We start from the raw sequence: 14,837 nt of genomic DNA on the forward strand, positions 1-14,837 counted from the left end.
AACCTTAGCAAATACAAAGGAGTACAGATACTACCAAGCAATTTCATCTGATCATAATGGAATGAAATTGGAAATCAATAATAAAATAGGAAAGAAAAAATCCTACATCACATGGAGAATAAACAATATGCTACTGAATGAACAAAGGGTTACAGAAGACATCAAAGAGGAAATTAAAAAATTCTTAGAGGTAAATGAAAACTCAGACATAACATATCGAAATCTCTGGGACACTATGAAAGCAGTACTAAGAGGAAAATTCATTTCATAGAGTTCATTCCTTAAAAGAAAGAAAAACCAACAAATAAATGACCTCACACTACACCTCGAAGCCTTAGAAAAAGAAAAACAAATCAGCAGCAAATACAGTAGAAGGCAAGAAATAATTAAAATCAGAGCTGAAATCAATGAAATCGAAACAAAAGAAACAATGGAAAAAATTGACAAAACTAAAAGTTGGCTCTTTGAAAAAATAAATAAGATTGATAGACCACTAGCCACGCTAACAAAGAGAAGAAGAGAGAGAACCCAAATTACTAGCTTACGGGATGAAAAAGGCAACATCACAACAGACACTTCAGAAACACAGAAGATAATTAAAAATTATTTTGAAACCCTACACTCTAATAAAATAGAGGATAGTGAAGGCATCACGATAAATTCCTTAAGGCATATGAGCTACCCAGTTTGAGTCAGGAGGATATAGACAACCTAAACAGACCAATATCAAGTGAGGAAATAGAAGAAGCCATCAAAAGACTACCAACCAAGAAAAGCCCAGGACCAGACGGATATACAGCAGAGTTTTACAAGAACTTTAAAGAAGAACTAATACCAATACTCTTCAATCTATTTCAGGAGATAGAAAAAGAGGGAGTACTTCAAAATTCATTCTATATGGCCAACATCACCCTGATTCCCAAACCAGATAAAGACACATCAAAGAAAGAAAACTTCACACTAATATCCCTAATGAATATAGATGCAAAAATCCTCAATAAAATTCTGGCAAATCGGATACAAAAACATATCAAAAAGATCATGCACCATGACCAAGTGGGATTCATCCCTGGGATGCAAGGCTGGTTCAATATACGGAAATCAATAAATGTAATTCACCACATCAATAGACTTAAAGATAAGAACCATATGATCATCTCGATAGATGCTGAAAAAGCCTTTGACAAAATACAGCATCCCTTTATGTTCAAAACTCTAGAAAAATTAGGGATAAGGAAATTACCTCAACATGGTAAAAGCTCTATACACGCTAAGTCTCAGGCCAGCATCACTCTAAATGGAGAAAAATTGAAGGCATTCCCTTTAAAATCTGGAACAAGACAGGGATGCCTCTCTCACCACTTCTATTCAACATAGTTCTTGAAACACTAGCCAGAGCAATTAGATGAAAAAAATTAAAGGCATAAATATAGGAAAAGAAGAACTTAAATTAGCACTATTTGTCGATGACATGATCCTATACCTAGCAGACCCAAAAAGTTCAACCAAGAAACTTCTAGAACTAGTAAATGAATTCAGCAAAGGGGCAGGATATAAAATCAATACCAATAAATCAAAGGCATTCCTGTATATCAGTGACAAATTCTCTGAAATGGAAATGAGGACAACTACTCCATTCACAATATCCTCAAAAAAATAAATAAATAAATAAAATACCTGGGCATCAACCTAACAAAAGAGGTGAAAGATCTATACAATGAAAACTACTGAAACCTGAAGAAAGAAATAGAAGAAGACCTTAGAAGCTGGAAGGATTTACCTTACTTATGGATTGGTAGAATTAATATTATTAAGATGGCGATATTACCAAAAGCACTTTACAGATTCAATGCAATTCCCATCAAAATCCCAATGACATTCCTTGCAGAAATAGAAAAAGCAATCATGAAATTCATCTGGAAAAATAAGAGACCCAGAATAGCTAAAGTAATTCTAACCAGGAAGAGTGAAATTGGTGGTATTGCAATTCCAGATTTTAAACTATACTGTAGAGCAATAGTAACAAAAACAGCATGGTACTGGTACCAAAATAGGCGGGTAGACCAATGGTACAGAATAGAAGACACAGAGACAAATCCACAAAATTACAACTACCTCACATTAGACAAAGGTGCTAAAAACATGCAATGGAGAAAGGATAGCATCTTCAACAAATGGTGCTGGGAGAACTGGAAATCCATATGCAACAAAATGAAATTGAATCCCTTTCTCTCACCATGCATAAAAGTCAACTCAAAATGGATCAAGGAGCTAGGAATCAGACCAGAGACTCTGCATCTAATAGAAGATAAAGTTGGCCCTAATCTTCACCACGTGGGGGCAGGCCCCAAATTTCTTAATAAGACACCTATAGCACAAGAGTTAAAACTAAGAATCAACAAATGGGACGAATTCAAACTAAAAAGTTTTTTTCTCAGCAAGAGAAATAATATGTGAGGTGAATAGGGAGCCTACATCCTGGGAACAAATTTTTACCTCTCAAACATCAGATAGAGCTCTAATCTCTAGAGTATACAAAGAACTCAAAAAGTTAAACAACGAAAAAGCAAATAACCCAATCAACAAATGGGCCAAGGACTTGAACAGAAACTTCTCAGAAGAGGATATACAATCAATCAACAAATACATGAAAAAATGCTCACCATCTCTAGAAATCAGAGAAATGCAAATTAAAACTACTCTAAGATACCATCTCACTCCAATAAGAATGGCAGCCATTATGAAGTCAAACAACAATAAGTGCTGGCGAGGGTGCAGGGAAAAAGGTACACTCATACATTGCTGGTGGGACTGCAAATTGGTGCAGCCAATTTGGAAAGCAGTATGGAGAAAGTTGGGAATGGAACCACCATTTGACCCAGCTATTCCCCTTCTCAGACTATACCCAAAAGACCTAAAAAGAGCATACCACAGGGACACAGCCACATCAATGTTTATAGCAGCACAATTCACAATAGCTAGAATGTGGAACTAACCTAGATGTCCTTCAATAGATGAATGGATTAAAAAATGTGGCATTTATACACAATGGAATATTACTCAGCACTAAAAAATAACAAGATCATGGCATCTGCAGGCAAATGGATGGCATTAGAGCAGATTATGCTAAGTGAAGTTAGCCAATCCCTAAAAAACAAATGCCGAATGTCTTCTCTGATATAAGGGGAGTGACTAAAAATGGGATAGGGAGGAAGAGCATGAGAAGAAGACTACCATTAAATAGGGAAGAGAAGTGAGAGGAAAAAAAGAAGGAGAAGGGGAGTTGCACGGAAGATGGAAGGAAAACCTCATTGTTATACAAAATACATATATGATGTTGTGATGAGAAAAAGAAAAAAAAAGTGTGTCACATTAGATTGGATAGAAAGGATGGGAGAGGAGGGGAGGAGTAGGGGGGATAGGAAGGGCAGCAGAATAGACATTATGATTGATGTATGTACATTCCATGTATGTATTATATGTCAAAATACATTCTGCTGTTATGTATGACTAAAAAAAATAAAAACAAATCGTATGTTTAAAAAAAAATCAATGTAATTATTGTGCTATTAATGTGTTCATATCTTCCAGGTATACAAATCTGTAAGGTAGAAGCTTTAAAAGAGCATTTTATCAACTGGTGTTGTAAAGTTGTATGGTAATTTTAGGCTTAAAAGAAAAACATATTGGAGATTTATTTATATCATTTGATGTTCTATATGAAAAGTTCTGTATGTAAAGTTTTATGTTACTTTTACACTGAGGTACAATTTAAATCTATTTTTAAGTTAAAGAGAGCCTAATCTATGTAAAAGTTAATACTGAAAAACACAAAAGTACTTTGCTACTTTTCTACAAAAGGTTAAAAGCTTTCAGCCTTTCTTTAATTCATATTTTGGACGTGATATTATATCGTGTTAGCTAATATTCATGTGAACTTGAGCAACAATTCATGTAAGCTTTGTAAAATGATGTTTAAAAAGCAAAGATCAGCTTCAGAACTACAGCACTTTACTTAAGATTGATGAAGAGCCCCGCCTTACCTGAAATAAGGCTCTGTGTCCCATCTTATTAAATGTGAGAATGACTACAAAAGAAGTAGGCCAGATTTCAGTACATTTAAAGTTGTGTCCAAAAGCTGGCTTTTGTCAAGATTACTAGGATCTCAAACAGGGGATATAATGTATAACTCTGCCAAAGTTCAAGGTAGCTATTTCACAAACTAAATATGTTTTTACTCTTGTTTATTTTGTTTTGTAGTTTTCTTATAAATGATCTAAAGATTGCCTGTTAATGTTTTGCAGAGGTACTGCTTTAAGAATACACAACCTGGGTTAATTTAAGATAATGAGTTATCACCTACAGGATAGAGAGATAGACATTAAAGCCCAGTACTCTTAATATAAGGCTGTTGAAATTGATTTGATGAATGTTTAAGATTTAGAATTAAAGTTAAATTAAAAGGGCCAAGAAAACCAATATTTGGCTCTTGCCCTCTGAGTCAGTCTGAATACAGGAAACAGGGGACTTCTCTCAAGAGCTTTGTAACTCTGGGCCACATAACCTCCCGATCAGGGAGATTAATGAGACCACCAAAGAACAGAAAGCCAATCAGTGCATTTGCTATGAAGAGGAGGGTCATTGGAGAAGGGAGACATCCCTGATGCTTCCAAGAGAAGCCACATGGTCAAGCAAGACCTGGACCCATCCTAGTGCAAATGGCACTAGCAGAACTGAGAAGCTGCTGTAAAGTTCCCCCAGGACTCCCATGGAAACTCAGCTGTTAACAATAGATAGAAACAAAAGTCAATTTGCTTCATCTTAAACACTTAGCAAAGACAGTTAAAAACAAAACACAGTTATTCTTGGGCATTTTAAATAATAATAATAATAATAATAATAATTAAATGTAACTTAAGGTATACACCTTGTGTTAGCCCCCAAGAATAAGTATGACTGGAGGCTACTTCTTAGGCAGGAATGCCTGATTACTATCAAAAGAAACTATATCAAGAAGAACTGCCAGAGTAGTTTTTAGTTTAAGGCCTACAGATATTCCTAACATACACATGTAGGCTTGGTGTTTGCTAGTATAATCATGCAGCCCCAAGTAACAGAATTAAAGGTTTCTCTATTAGACACAGAGGTCATACTAGCAATAGGATTTTGCAAGATCAGATGACATTATTAAACTGTATCTTAATGGGAAAGGACATCTGTAACACTAAAAGTTAAATGTTATGCTTTCAGTAATGATAACTGGGGATGTTAAAGCCTGGTGAGGAAACTTTTATTTATACAGCGACATGTTCCAGCTGCTGCAACATTTATTCAGTACTCATGGTTTTTGTTTCTCTCATAGAAGCATCCATCCCCAGATGACTTTACAATCTGTTCTTCCCCAACCAGACTTCAAACTGAACTGACTTCTAAAAGGGAACTCTCGTCCCCCCATGTCCCCTATATTGTCGTCCCCTGCATTGTCAAGCCCCCTCATGTTCGATGCCCCCCTCTCAGCTTTGAAGCAGCTAGAACGAGCCATCGCCCCTTCTTACAGCAATAAGGTGTTCCTAAAATTAGAGGGGGGAATGAAGCCAGAAATAGATAGACAGTGTAGATAGGTAAATTGAGTCAGGTTGGATTTAGGAGGCCAATTTTGAGTGAGTCTGGGAAGTTGAAGACTATCCCCTGAGGGTTACTGTTTACTCTACCAAGATGTAGAGCCTGCCCAAATAGACCCTCAACTGAGGGAACCATGATTGGTTTCCAAGTTTCCAGACAAAGGGGGGAATAAGAAACTGATACGACTCCATTTTTGAGAAACCAGCCTCTACCTCAGAGCAAAGCCTGTCCAAGGAAGGGGACATGACCCTTGTCCTTGGAAAAACCCACAGAGCACTCTTAGGCACATACCCACCCTGCTGAGGTGTTTATCTACAAATAACAGGAGAGATCTGCAGCGCCAGGTGTCCCTGACTCAGTCAGGCTAGGTGAGGACCCATTGCAACCCCCTAGCAGCCACCAATCAGCATGAGACAGGGAAATACCTGGGATGCCAGATGACCCTCCCAGTAGTTTATGGTGGTTGATAACATGTTGGGAAACCATGTAGTTCAGCATGCACTTCCCTCATGGCTTAAACCAATCAGTTCAAACGAATCCCCCTCTTGTACTAACCAATACCCCTACCCAACTTGTTCCCATCAGTGAATGTGCTAATCATGTTTTAGAGTTGTTTTATGATCTTCCCGCGGTGTGTGATGATTTGCTAAGAGATGCTATGATGTATGTGAAGTCCCTGCCTTCCCCAAAGAGTGTATAAAACTGCTGCAAACCCTGGGCTCAGGACCTCTTAGCGTCACCAGTTGCTGTATGCACAGAGGACCGAGCTAGCTCACAATAAACGCCTCTTTGCTGCTTATATCGATCTTGGTCTCTGGTGGTCTTTTGGGGGTCCCGAACTTGAGCATAACACCCCCCACCACACACACAAAGAATCAAACCAACCAATCAGCTAACATTCAGGGGGAAGGAAGATTCTGAGAAATGAGATACTTATTTTCATTTAAATAAAAAAGACCTTTAACCTATTTATTCTACAAATCACAAGGCAATGTTGCCTGAACCTTGCGAGTGTCCTCTAGAAGTAGGCATAACCAAGAACTAATAGTTAATTCATTATGACTAACTGCCCACTGCAAACGTCTAGGAGTTCCATGTCTATGAAACAAAGTTAAGGCTGGAGGTGTGTCCGTGGTAGAACATGTGCTTAGCATGCTAGAGGTGGAAGGAGGGAGGGAAGAAGGAAAGGCGAGAGAGAGGGAGGAGAAAAGGAAGGAAGAAAATTTGTGAGTTCTTTCACATGTAAGCATAGCTTATTTTTTAGAATCTCACCTCAAATTATTTTTTTAAAAGAAGTGGAGAAAGACAAGCATTTCTGCAAAGATATTCCTCAAGAAACAAAAGTTTAAATGTGTGATCTCCTGGAATAAGTCATGTCAGAGGTCTGGGTCTTCATCTTGACCACTAATTAGATTTATGTTCCTTAATTTTTTCATCTGAAAATGGGAAAAACGGGTGCTCCTCTTAACCCCAGTGTTGATGAAAAATAATAGGTATGAAAAACATTCAAAAAAGTTTTTAAAGCTCTATGGAGCCAGGGGTGGTGGCACAGCCTGTGATACCAGTTACTCTGGAGACTGAGGTGGGAGGATCACAAACTCTAGGCCAGCCAGGGCAATTTAGCAAGTTCCTGTCTCAAAATAAAAACATAAATAAATTCAGCAGCCCTGGGTTTCATCTCCAGTATAAAAAAAAGAAGCTCTATGGAAATACAAAATTTTCTATGGGCCTAGGAACTTCAGAAGGCCCAGGAGGGTGGAAGGGTGGAAGAGAAAACAATCATTGCTCTCAAGTTGAGAAAGGCATGCCCTCAGGCACGATGGTACAGAGCCATGATATTTGCATCACACTTTAGGTTGATGAATGCATGCCCAACCACCCTCTGACTTAAGTGTTTTCCTGTCTGCCTCAAGGCAAGGTGAGGAGTTGTGGGTGCAGGGAATTCAATGATCCTCATGGAACCTTACTCTTTCCCAACTGATGAAAAAAAAATTATTAATTTAATAATGCTCCAAATGGGAAACATGCCTACCCTCCCACTCTATAAAAATAAAAGAGCTCAGGAAATAAAATTCCAAAAAGACTAAATTGATTTTCACCCAATTCTTTCCAAATCTACTTGTGGACCCCTCAAGGAAATTAAGGCAGGCACCCTGTGATGCTTCCAAACAATGTAGCTGTTAGTACTGTAAGACCCAGTTTACTAACTTTCATCAAGGAAATTCAAGTCACCCCACTAATCTAAGTAAACTTTATCAAACTACTAATTGTAGTACATAAAAGGCAGAAAATACAGCAGGTTTTAAAGATGCAAAAAAAAATACATAAAAATAATCAAATGGGTGACCGCTTTAGTGACACATATACTAAAATTGGAACAATTCAAGAAGATTAGCATAGACCCTGTGCAAGGATGGCGCGCAAATTCATGAAGCGTTCCATATTCTTAAGCACTTGCCTTGCAAGTGTGAGGCACTGGGTTTGATCCTCAGCACCACATAAAAAAATAAAGAAATGTGTCCACTTACAACTAATATATATATATATATATATATATATATATATAATAAAATAATCAAATGGGAGAAGTAGCCAAGTTGAATGAAATAAATTATAGGCAATCTTATAGAGGAATTTTATTCCTGTGAGCTTTACTCTTCTGTTGATTTAATGTGTTTTGGTGACCATTAAAACTGCACATTTTCAATCTGACTGAAAATGCTTAATTAGAACATTCTCGAATGGTTTTCTGGATGGCCACAGCTCAGGGATGATGAGGCTTAGAGGCCCTCACAAGCCCTGAGGGCCAAGTCATAGATCACTTTTCCTCTCGGCTGCCCTCACTATTCTTGAAGTAGAGCCACTTCCCCAGAGAGCCTCCTAATTGCTACAGACTCGGTTCCATTGACACCAGAGCAACTTCTGCTCAGATGAAGATGTAAGTTTTCATACTGAGATCTGGCATATCTGTGAGGCTCCAAATCTCCAGCCTGATGGTGTGAGCATCTGCCACCTGCTCTGTTTGCAGACTAGAGAAGCTGCAGAGGTATGGGCTAAGCCATAGGGGCAGCTAGTGGCCATGTGATGCCCGGCTACTCTACAATCTCCTTACAGAAGCAAGAGATAAATTACCTCCTGCAGAGCCTGGGCCAGCTGTTGCTTGAGATCTTCTTCTCCTTGGTCTTTATCCAAACCCTGCAAAGCCAAAACAAAATGAAAGGTTTTCCTATAAAAAAAAAGGGGGAAAAACCCAACAAGGAGCAGAACCGATGAGCTAGTGTTAGAATCTGGAAATAACAGGGGTCAGTGAGCAGGCGGAAATCTCTTCACTCTCACCTAAAGCTTATGGCAGTAAAGGATTTGAGCAGTTATCCCCACAAACACTGCACACCTCAGGACTGTCAGCTTCAAGCCACCACTTGGGTGGTTCTGGAACAGTCCATGCCTCCTTCACTGGCTAATGCCAAGACACCCGAAAGGATATAAACTGAGAACTTCTGAATCTAAACTCAGACATAATGTCTAATGCTGGGACTCAGAAGATCTTCTATGTTTTTTCCCTAAATTCTGGTCACCCTGTCTCCTCATTCTGAGACCACTTTTTGCTTACAAACTAGTCTTCCTATCCCCCAGCATGAGCTTATGTTATATTTCCTCCACCTGACGGTGTGAGCGTCCGGCAAGGCTGCGATAATGCAAGCCTTCCACAATCTCATTAACCTAGTCCAGCTTCTTCCAAAAGAACCTCTGGGCTCTTCCCTCCTTAAGAATTATCGGGCTAGGGATGTGGCTCAAGCGGTAGCGCGCTCGCCTGGCATGCGTGCGGCCCGGGTTCGATCCTCAGCACCACATAGCAACAAAGATGTTGTGTCCGCCGAGAACTAAACAATAAATGTTAAAAATTCTCTCCACTCTCTCTTTAAAAAAAAAAAAAAAAGAATTATCTACCCATTTAGTATGCCCACATGAAATTGTCATCTGGTTTAGAAACTCAATAAAAACTGTTTTCCTATTATATTATGTGCATAATACATCTTGTCTCTTCAACAGGATGAATTACTTAATGGTAAAAACCATTTATTAAGCATTTTTTGCCCAGCAGAACTTTTTAGTGCCAGGCATCATGGTTACCCAAAAAACAAAAACAACAAAAAAATCTATGTGAACTTCTGAACAAGGAGCAGGGGTAGGCTAAATCCCCAGGGCTGGGTGGGCAGAGGGAAATGCAGCTAGGACTATATACACTTTGCTTTGAGCCATTAATACACGACCCCTGGAGAAATTCTCTAAACCAGGTTTTTTCACCTTTCGTTAACATTTGGCTACAGGAATAGGTTTTGCACCTATACCTTGAAGCATACAGAGTGGCCACAAATATTAACAGTAACTGTGCAGGATGTAGCTCAGTGGTAGAGTGCTTACCTAGCATGTGTGAGGTCCTGGATTTAATCCCCACCATCACAAAACAAAGAGTAACTCTTATTCCTGAACACATTACCCTTCAAGAGGGTTCTGATCTAGTGAAGGTTTGAAACACTAAATACGTAGAGATAAAACACCCTTTATTAATCTAAAGAACTAGTCTAGGCTAGATAAGGGAAACAAAAAGGTACACACATGCAACAGTATATACCCTAAAAAGAGCTTCATTTTTTAAAAAATATTTTTTTAGTTATATATAGACACAATATCTTTACTTTGTTTATTTATTTTTATGTGGTGCTGAGGATCGAACCCAGTGCCTCACATGTTTGAGGCAAGTGCTCAGCCACTGAGCCTCAGCCCCAGCCCTAAAAAAGAACTTCTTAATCCCTGTTCTCTGCTATTACTAGCCAGCTTAAAGGGATAACAGAAATTAGAATGAAATTTATAAATTGTTCAGAAATAAGCCAGTTGTTCTTCCTTGCCCTGAGCAACCTAAGCAAAAATAAAAGCTTATTCACTTCAGTTGTGATTGGTCCTTCTTATTTCTAAGTCAACAACGGAGAATTCTTGACATTCAATGATACCTGAGCAAATGGGTGGGAGTAATGTGTGGTTCCTGCCAGATGGGAACTGACATTTTGAGTAGGAACAGAATCAGGTTTGCCTAAAGCTTGTGTAAAAGCTTGTCATCTAAGCAAATGATTCAGGCATGGAAACACATTTAGCATTATTTTGACACCACCAAGACAGTCATCCCAGTAAAGGAAAGTAAGTGGCTTATCATTTCAACATAATACCAGAGACATGGTGTCCCTGCCCTCTGCATGCTGGATGCTCAAGACTGAAACAAAAACATTTTCTGTTTTTCTAGCCTCTGACCTCTTAGGTTAGCTACAGCGTGGACTCATCCTCAGAGCTAACAAACTGTCAGGTACAAGGGCAGAGTAACCAGCTGACCTACTGCCTTGCAGCTAAGTGATTTGGCTTTGATCACTGAGCAAAGACAGATAAGTCGTGAGGTCAACTCTTGGCTTAATTGGAGTGGAATGTGGTTTTGTGCCATCCTGACCTTCATCCAACTTCTTCACCTGACAGTGGCTCTGAGATACCTTGGCTTGTATCCTGAGATCGGTTATGCTCTAGCTGGCTCTTTCAGTCATCATACCCTATATCTTGACACCCCCCAAGTCTGGCTCCTGGTCAGCATGCTCAAACTTTAACCCCCTTCTCAACTTTCTTCTCCCATTTCTATCTCCTGTTTCTGGTACTCAAACATTTGGTCTCTGGACCAGAAATAGACAGCTCTAGATAGAGGTTCCCAAAGTAACAGCCCACTGATGGGCAACCTTGCCTTCCCTTCAGTGTGTACCTGGAGATGCTGCTCCTCTTCCTGGAAAGTCTTTTCTAGTTGCTCTACTCTTGCCTGCTGCTGAGCCTGCTCCGCATACAGCTGGGATTGTAAGTCCTGCAGTTCCTGCTCCATTTTCATAATTTTCTTTGAGCTCCCCTTTTGGGTTTGCCTTTTCACATTCAGAACAGCAACTTGTTTTTCCTGCATCTGCGTTTTCAGCTTCAGAATCCTGGACATGGTCACCTTAAACAGCTCTAAGCTGCTCTGAGATGCTGAAGGATTTGAGGCTTTCTGCTTCTTTTGATGAAGCTCCATGACTTTGGGAGGGCCAGGGCAAATACTAGCCCCTGGGGTCTTCTCATGTGCTTCAAGAGAAGTCAACTTAGGATCCAAATATTCAGAGGGTTCACTTTTCCCATGTGACTTCAGTGGCTGACCAGGTTCACATGACACTTTACTTATTTTGGATTTCAAATTTGAGGGGCCTTCAGCTGCAAGACCCTCCAATTCATCTAAACTAAATTTCCTTTTAGTTCTCAAGTCCTTATTTTTTTCATTCATCCTGTCACTCTTTGGGGACAGATAGGGATAAATTTTCTCCCATTCTTCTTCAGTAACTTCATATTCATACTCTGCATTCTCCTTATTTTCCAGAGGCACCCCAAGCTGGATGTGGTCTCCCTTATGGATGAAATAAAGCTTTAATGGTTCCAGGCGCTCTCTGTTCAACCAAACACCATTCAGACTCTGGGGAAAGGGAAAGAAAGATGAAGTAAGTTTCCTGGTTTTGCTCTTCTTTTTAAAAAAAAAAAAAAAATGGAGCTTTATTTTATTTTATCAATGGAGCTTTATTTTATTTATTTATATGTGGTGCTGAGAATCGAACCCAGTGCCTCACACATACTAGGCAGACACTTTACCACTAAGCCACAACTCCAGCCCAGTTTTGTTCTTCTTAATGAAATTTCTCACCTGCTGCTGCAAAACCTTCTGCCTTTTCAGAACAAACACCCTTGAGAACAAATAGAAAAGAAAGGTCCATAAACCACCATCCTTAGAAATAGCATTCTTCAAACAGTGTTTTGGCTTTTTACCCATATTTCACATTCATGCCTCCACTGAGAACTGCCTGGAAAACAGGCAAGAATCACCTTATTATTGGTGGATGAATTGCTCAAACACATGCAGTAGCACTAAAGGAAACTGAAACTGAATTGTTCTTATTGACCTAAACTGCAGGCAATAGCCCAAGAATGAAAAAATTGCTATTAGCGAAGAAAGCGTCATCTAATAGTGAAGTCCACAAGGCCAACTTGGCCAGGCATGCTGCTCAAGTACTGTTTCTGAAGTGATGCCTCAACACAATGAACAAAGCACTTCTCAATATGCATAAACCAAAAAAAGAATAGCAATGCTCTGTACTAGGATCAAACTGTAGGTGGGATCTGGTCTAATTAATACCAACAAAGGCCCATAGTGGTTAAGTGCTAGAGTTCTGAAGCAACACCTTGGTCTTATTAGTTGTATGTCCTTTCATCAATTTAACTTCTTTGTGCCTCAATTTTGTCTGTAAAATAGGGATGGTAAGGAGCAAATAAGATAATGTGCATAAAACATTATTATATGTGTTTAAGTATAAAGTAAATGCTTGATGTTTACTTGTCTGGTTTTAATGAAGTGTAAAGGTCAAGATTTTGGGGGTGGGGTGGGGGTGGCTCAGTGGTGAAGCACTTTCCTAGCATGCATGAGGCACTGAGTTCGATTCTTAGCACCATAAATAAATAAATAAATAAAGTCCATTAACAACTAAATAACTAAATAAAAACCAATATGGAACCTGAGGCTGGGGTTGTGGCTCAGTGGTAGAGCACTTGCCTGGCATGTGTGAGGCACTGGGTTCAATTCTCAGCACCACATATAAACAAATATAGTAAAAGTCCATCAACAACAACAAAAAAATTATCAAAAAAAAAAAAAAAAAAGGAACCTGGGTACATGTACAAATATGTAACAACAAATCTCATCATTAGCTACAACTATAACGCACCAACATAATCATAATTATTTGTTAATTACAAATAAAATAAAAAATAAAAATTTTAAAAATTACAACTAAAATAAAATAAAAATAAAGAAAAAGAAAAAGAATATGGAACCTGGGGGTGGGGATGTAGCTTGGTAATAGAGTGCTTGCCTTGAAATCACAAGGACCTGGGTTCGATCCCCAGCACCTGGAGTCAGGCTGCCTGGATTTATAATCTGTCTCTATCACTTACCAGCTGTGTGACCTTGAGCAGATTTCTTGCCTCTTTATGGACCATTTACTTGCATCTATAAAATGGGGAATAATAACAGTCTCTCCCTCATGATCTTTGTGTGAATTTAATGAGTTAACGTGCAGTTAGAACAGTGCCTTGTCTGTGGCATTTTATAAATGTTCACTACTATTATATCCTGGCTCAACTGATTTATTAAGTCACTCCAATTTTAAGCTCCACATCTTACAAGGTAAATACATCAAGTGCAAAGGCAGAAGAAAAAAAAAATTTTTTTTTTTTTGTACTGGGGATTAAACCCAGGGATACCAAGGTATATATGCCCAGACCTTTATTTTATTTTTATTTTGAGACAGTGTCTCACTAAGTTGCTGAAGCTGGCCTCAAACTTGCAATCCTCCTATCTTAGACTCCCAAGACACTGGAAGGTGTGTAACACCATGCCCATCTGAAAACTTTTAGCAGCTGATTACAGAAAGAACAACACGAGGGCACAAACAGGTGTGGGATTACATGGCACAGCCTATAAACGCAAAGGAATATCAGGTGAAGCTGTGGTGTTAATGGAAATGATAGGTCCTAGCTAAGGGATGCTAAGCAGAAATGATAGGTCCACAAACAGATCTGAAACAAATGTAGGCTTTAGAGTTAACAGATATTGGTAGTAATTTTAACCCATATCAAGGACTTGACTTTAGGGGAGAGGCCAAAAATGAAACTCACTTCTGAATTGAGACTAAGACTTATGTTGGGGTTTGGGGATGTGACTCAGTGGTAGAGTGCTTGCCTAGCATGTCCAAGGTTCTGGGTTAGATCCCCAGCATTGGAGAAGGGAAAAACTTATCTTTATACTAGCAACTACAGCTGCTTACTTTTCAGCCAGAAAAAAAATCCTTGATCAACCTGAATATGACAGAAGGCTTCACCACAAGGCACAGAGGATGAATGGGGAATAGAGATTGGATCTTAGCCATGGTTTGGTATTAGGCCTCTATTTCTGGCTTTTTCTATAGTATTTGGCTTGAGCAGAATATATGTGTGTGTGTGTGTGTGTGTGTATATATATATATATATATATATATATATATATATATATATACATAAATAAATAAATAAATAAATGCTAGTCAACCCACTTCCTTGGGCCTAACATGGCTCACCTG

The 14,837-nt window shown here is 38.9% G+C and overlaps 1 protein-coding gene and 1 non-coding gene across 5 annotated transcripts in view; one reads left to right on the forward strand and one right to left on the reverse strand.

Annotated features, from left to right (window-relative positions):
• Positions 1 to 14,837, reverse strand: part of Rnf8 (ring finger protein 8) — a 53,696-nt gene that overhangs the window by 21,170 nt on the left and 17,689 nt on the right. For all 4 annotated transcript variants that reach the window (XR_002483253.3, XM_040282590.2, XM_078020082.1 and 1 more), the window contains 2 exons: positions 11,417 to 12,145; positions 8,755 to 8,817 (listed from right to left, as the gene is read on the reverse strand). Coding sequence is in view for 3 of the 4 variants with exons in the window: in XM_040282590.2 (XP_040138524.1) it covers positions 8,755 to 8,817; positions 11,417 to 12,145 (792 nt within the window). In the remaining variant the exon portion in view is untranslated. The remainder of the gene's footprint in view (positions 1 to 8,754; positions 8,818 to 11,416; positions 12,146 to 14,837) is intronic.
• Positions 7,965 to 8,070, forward strand: LOC120889427 (U6 spliceosomal RNA). The gene has a single exon (XR_005733318.1). It is a non-coding gene; the product is annotated as a U6 spliceosomal RNA (small nuclear RNA).

The sequence above is a fragment of the Ictidomys tridecemlineatus genome, chromosome 8 (assembly GCF_052094955.1).
Source record: "Ictidomys tridecemlineatus isolate mIctTri1 chromosome 8, mIctTri1.hap1, whole genome shotgun sequence".
Classification (NCBI taxonomy): Eukaryota; Metazoa; Chordata; class Mammalia; order Rodentia; family Sciuridae; genus Ictidomys; species Ictidomys tridecemlineatus.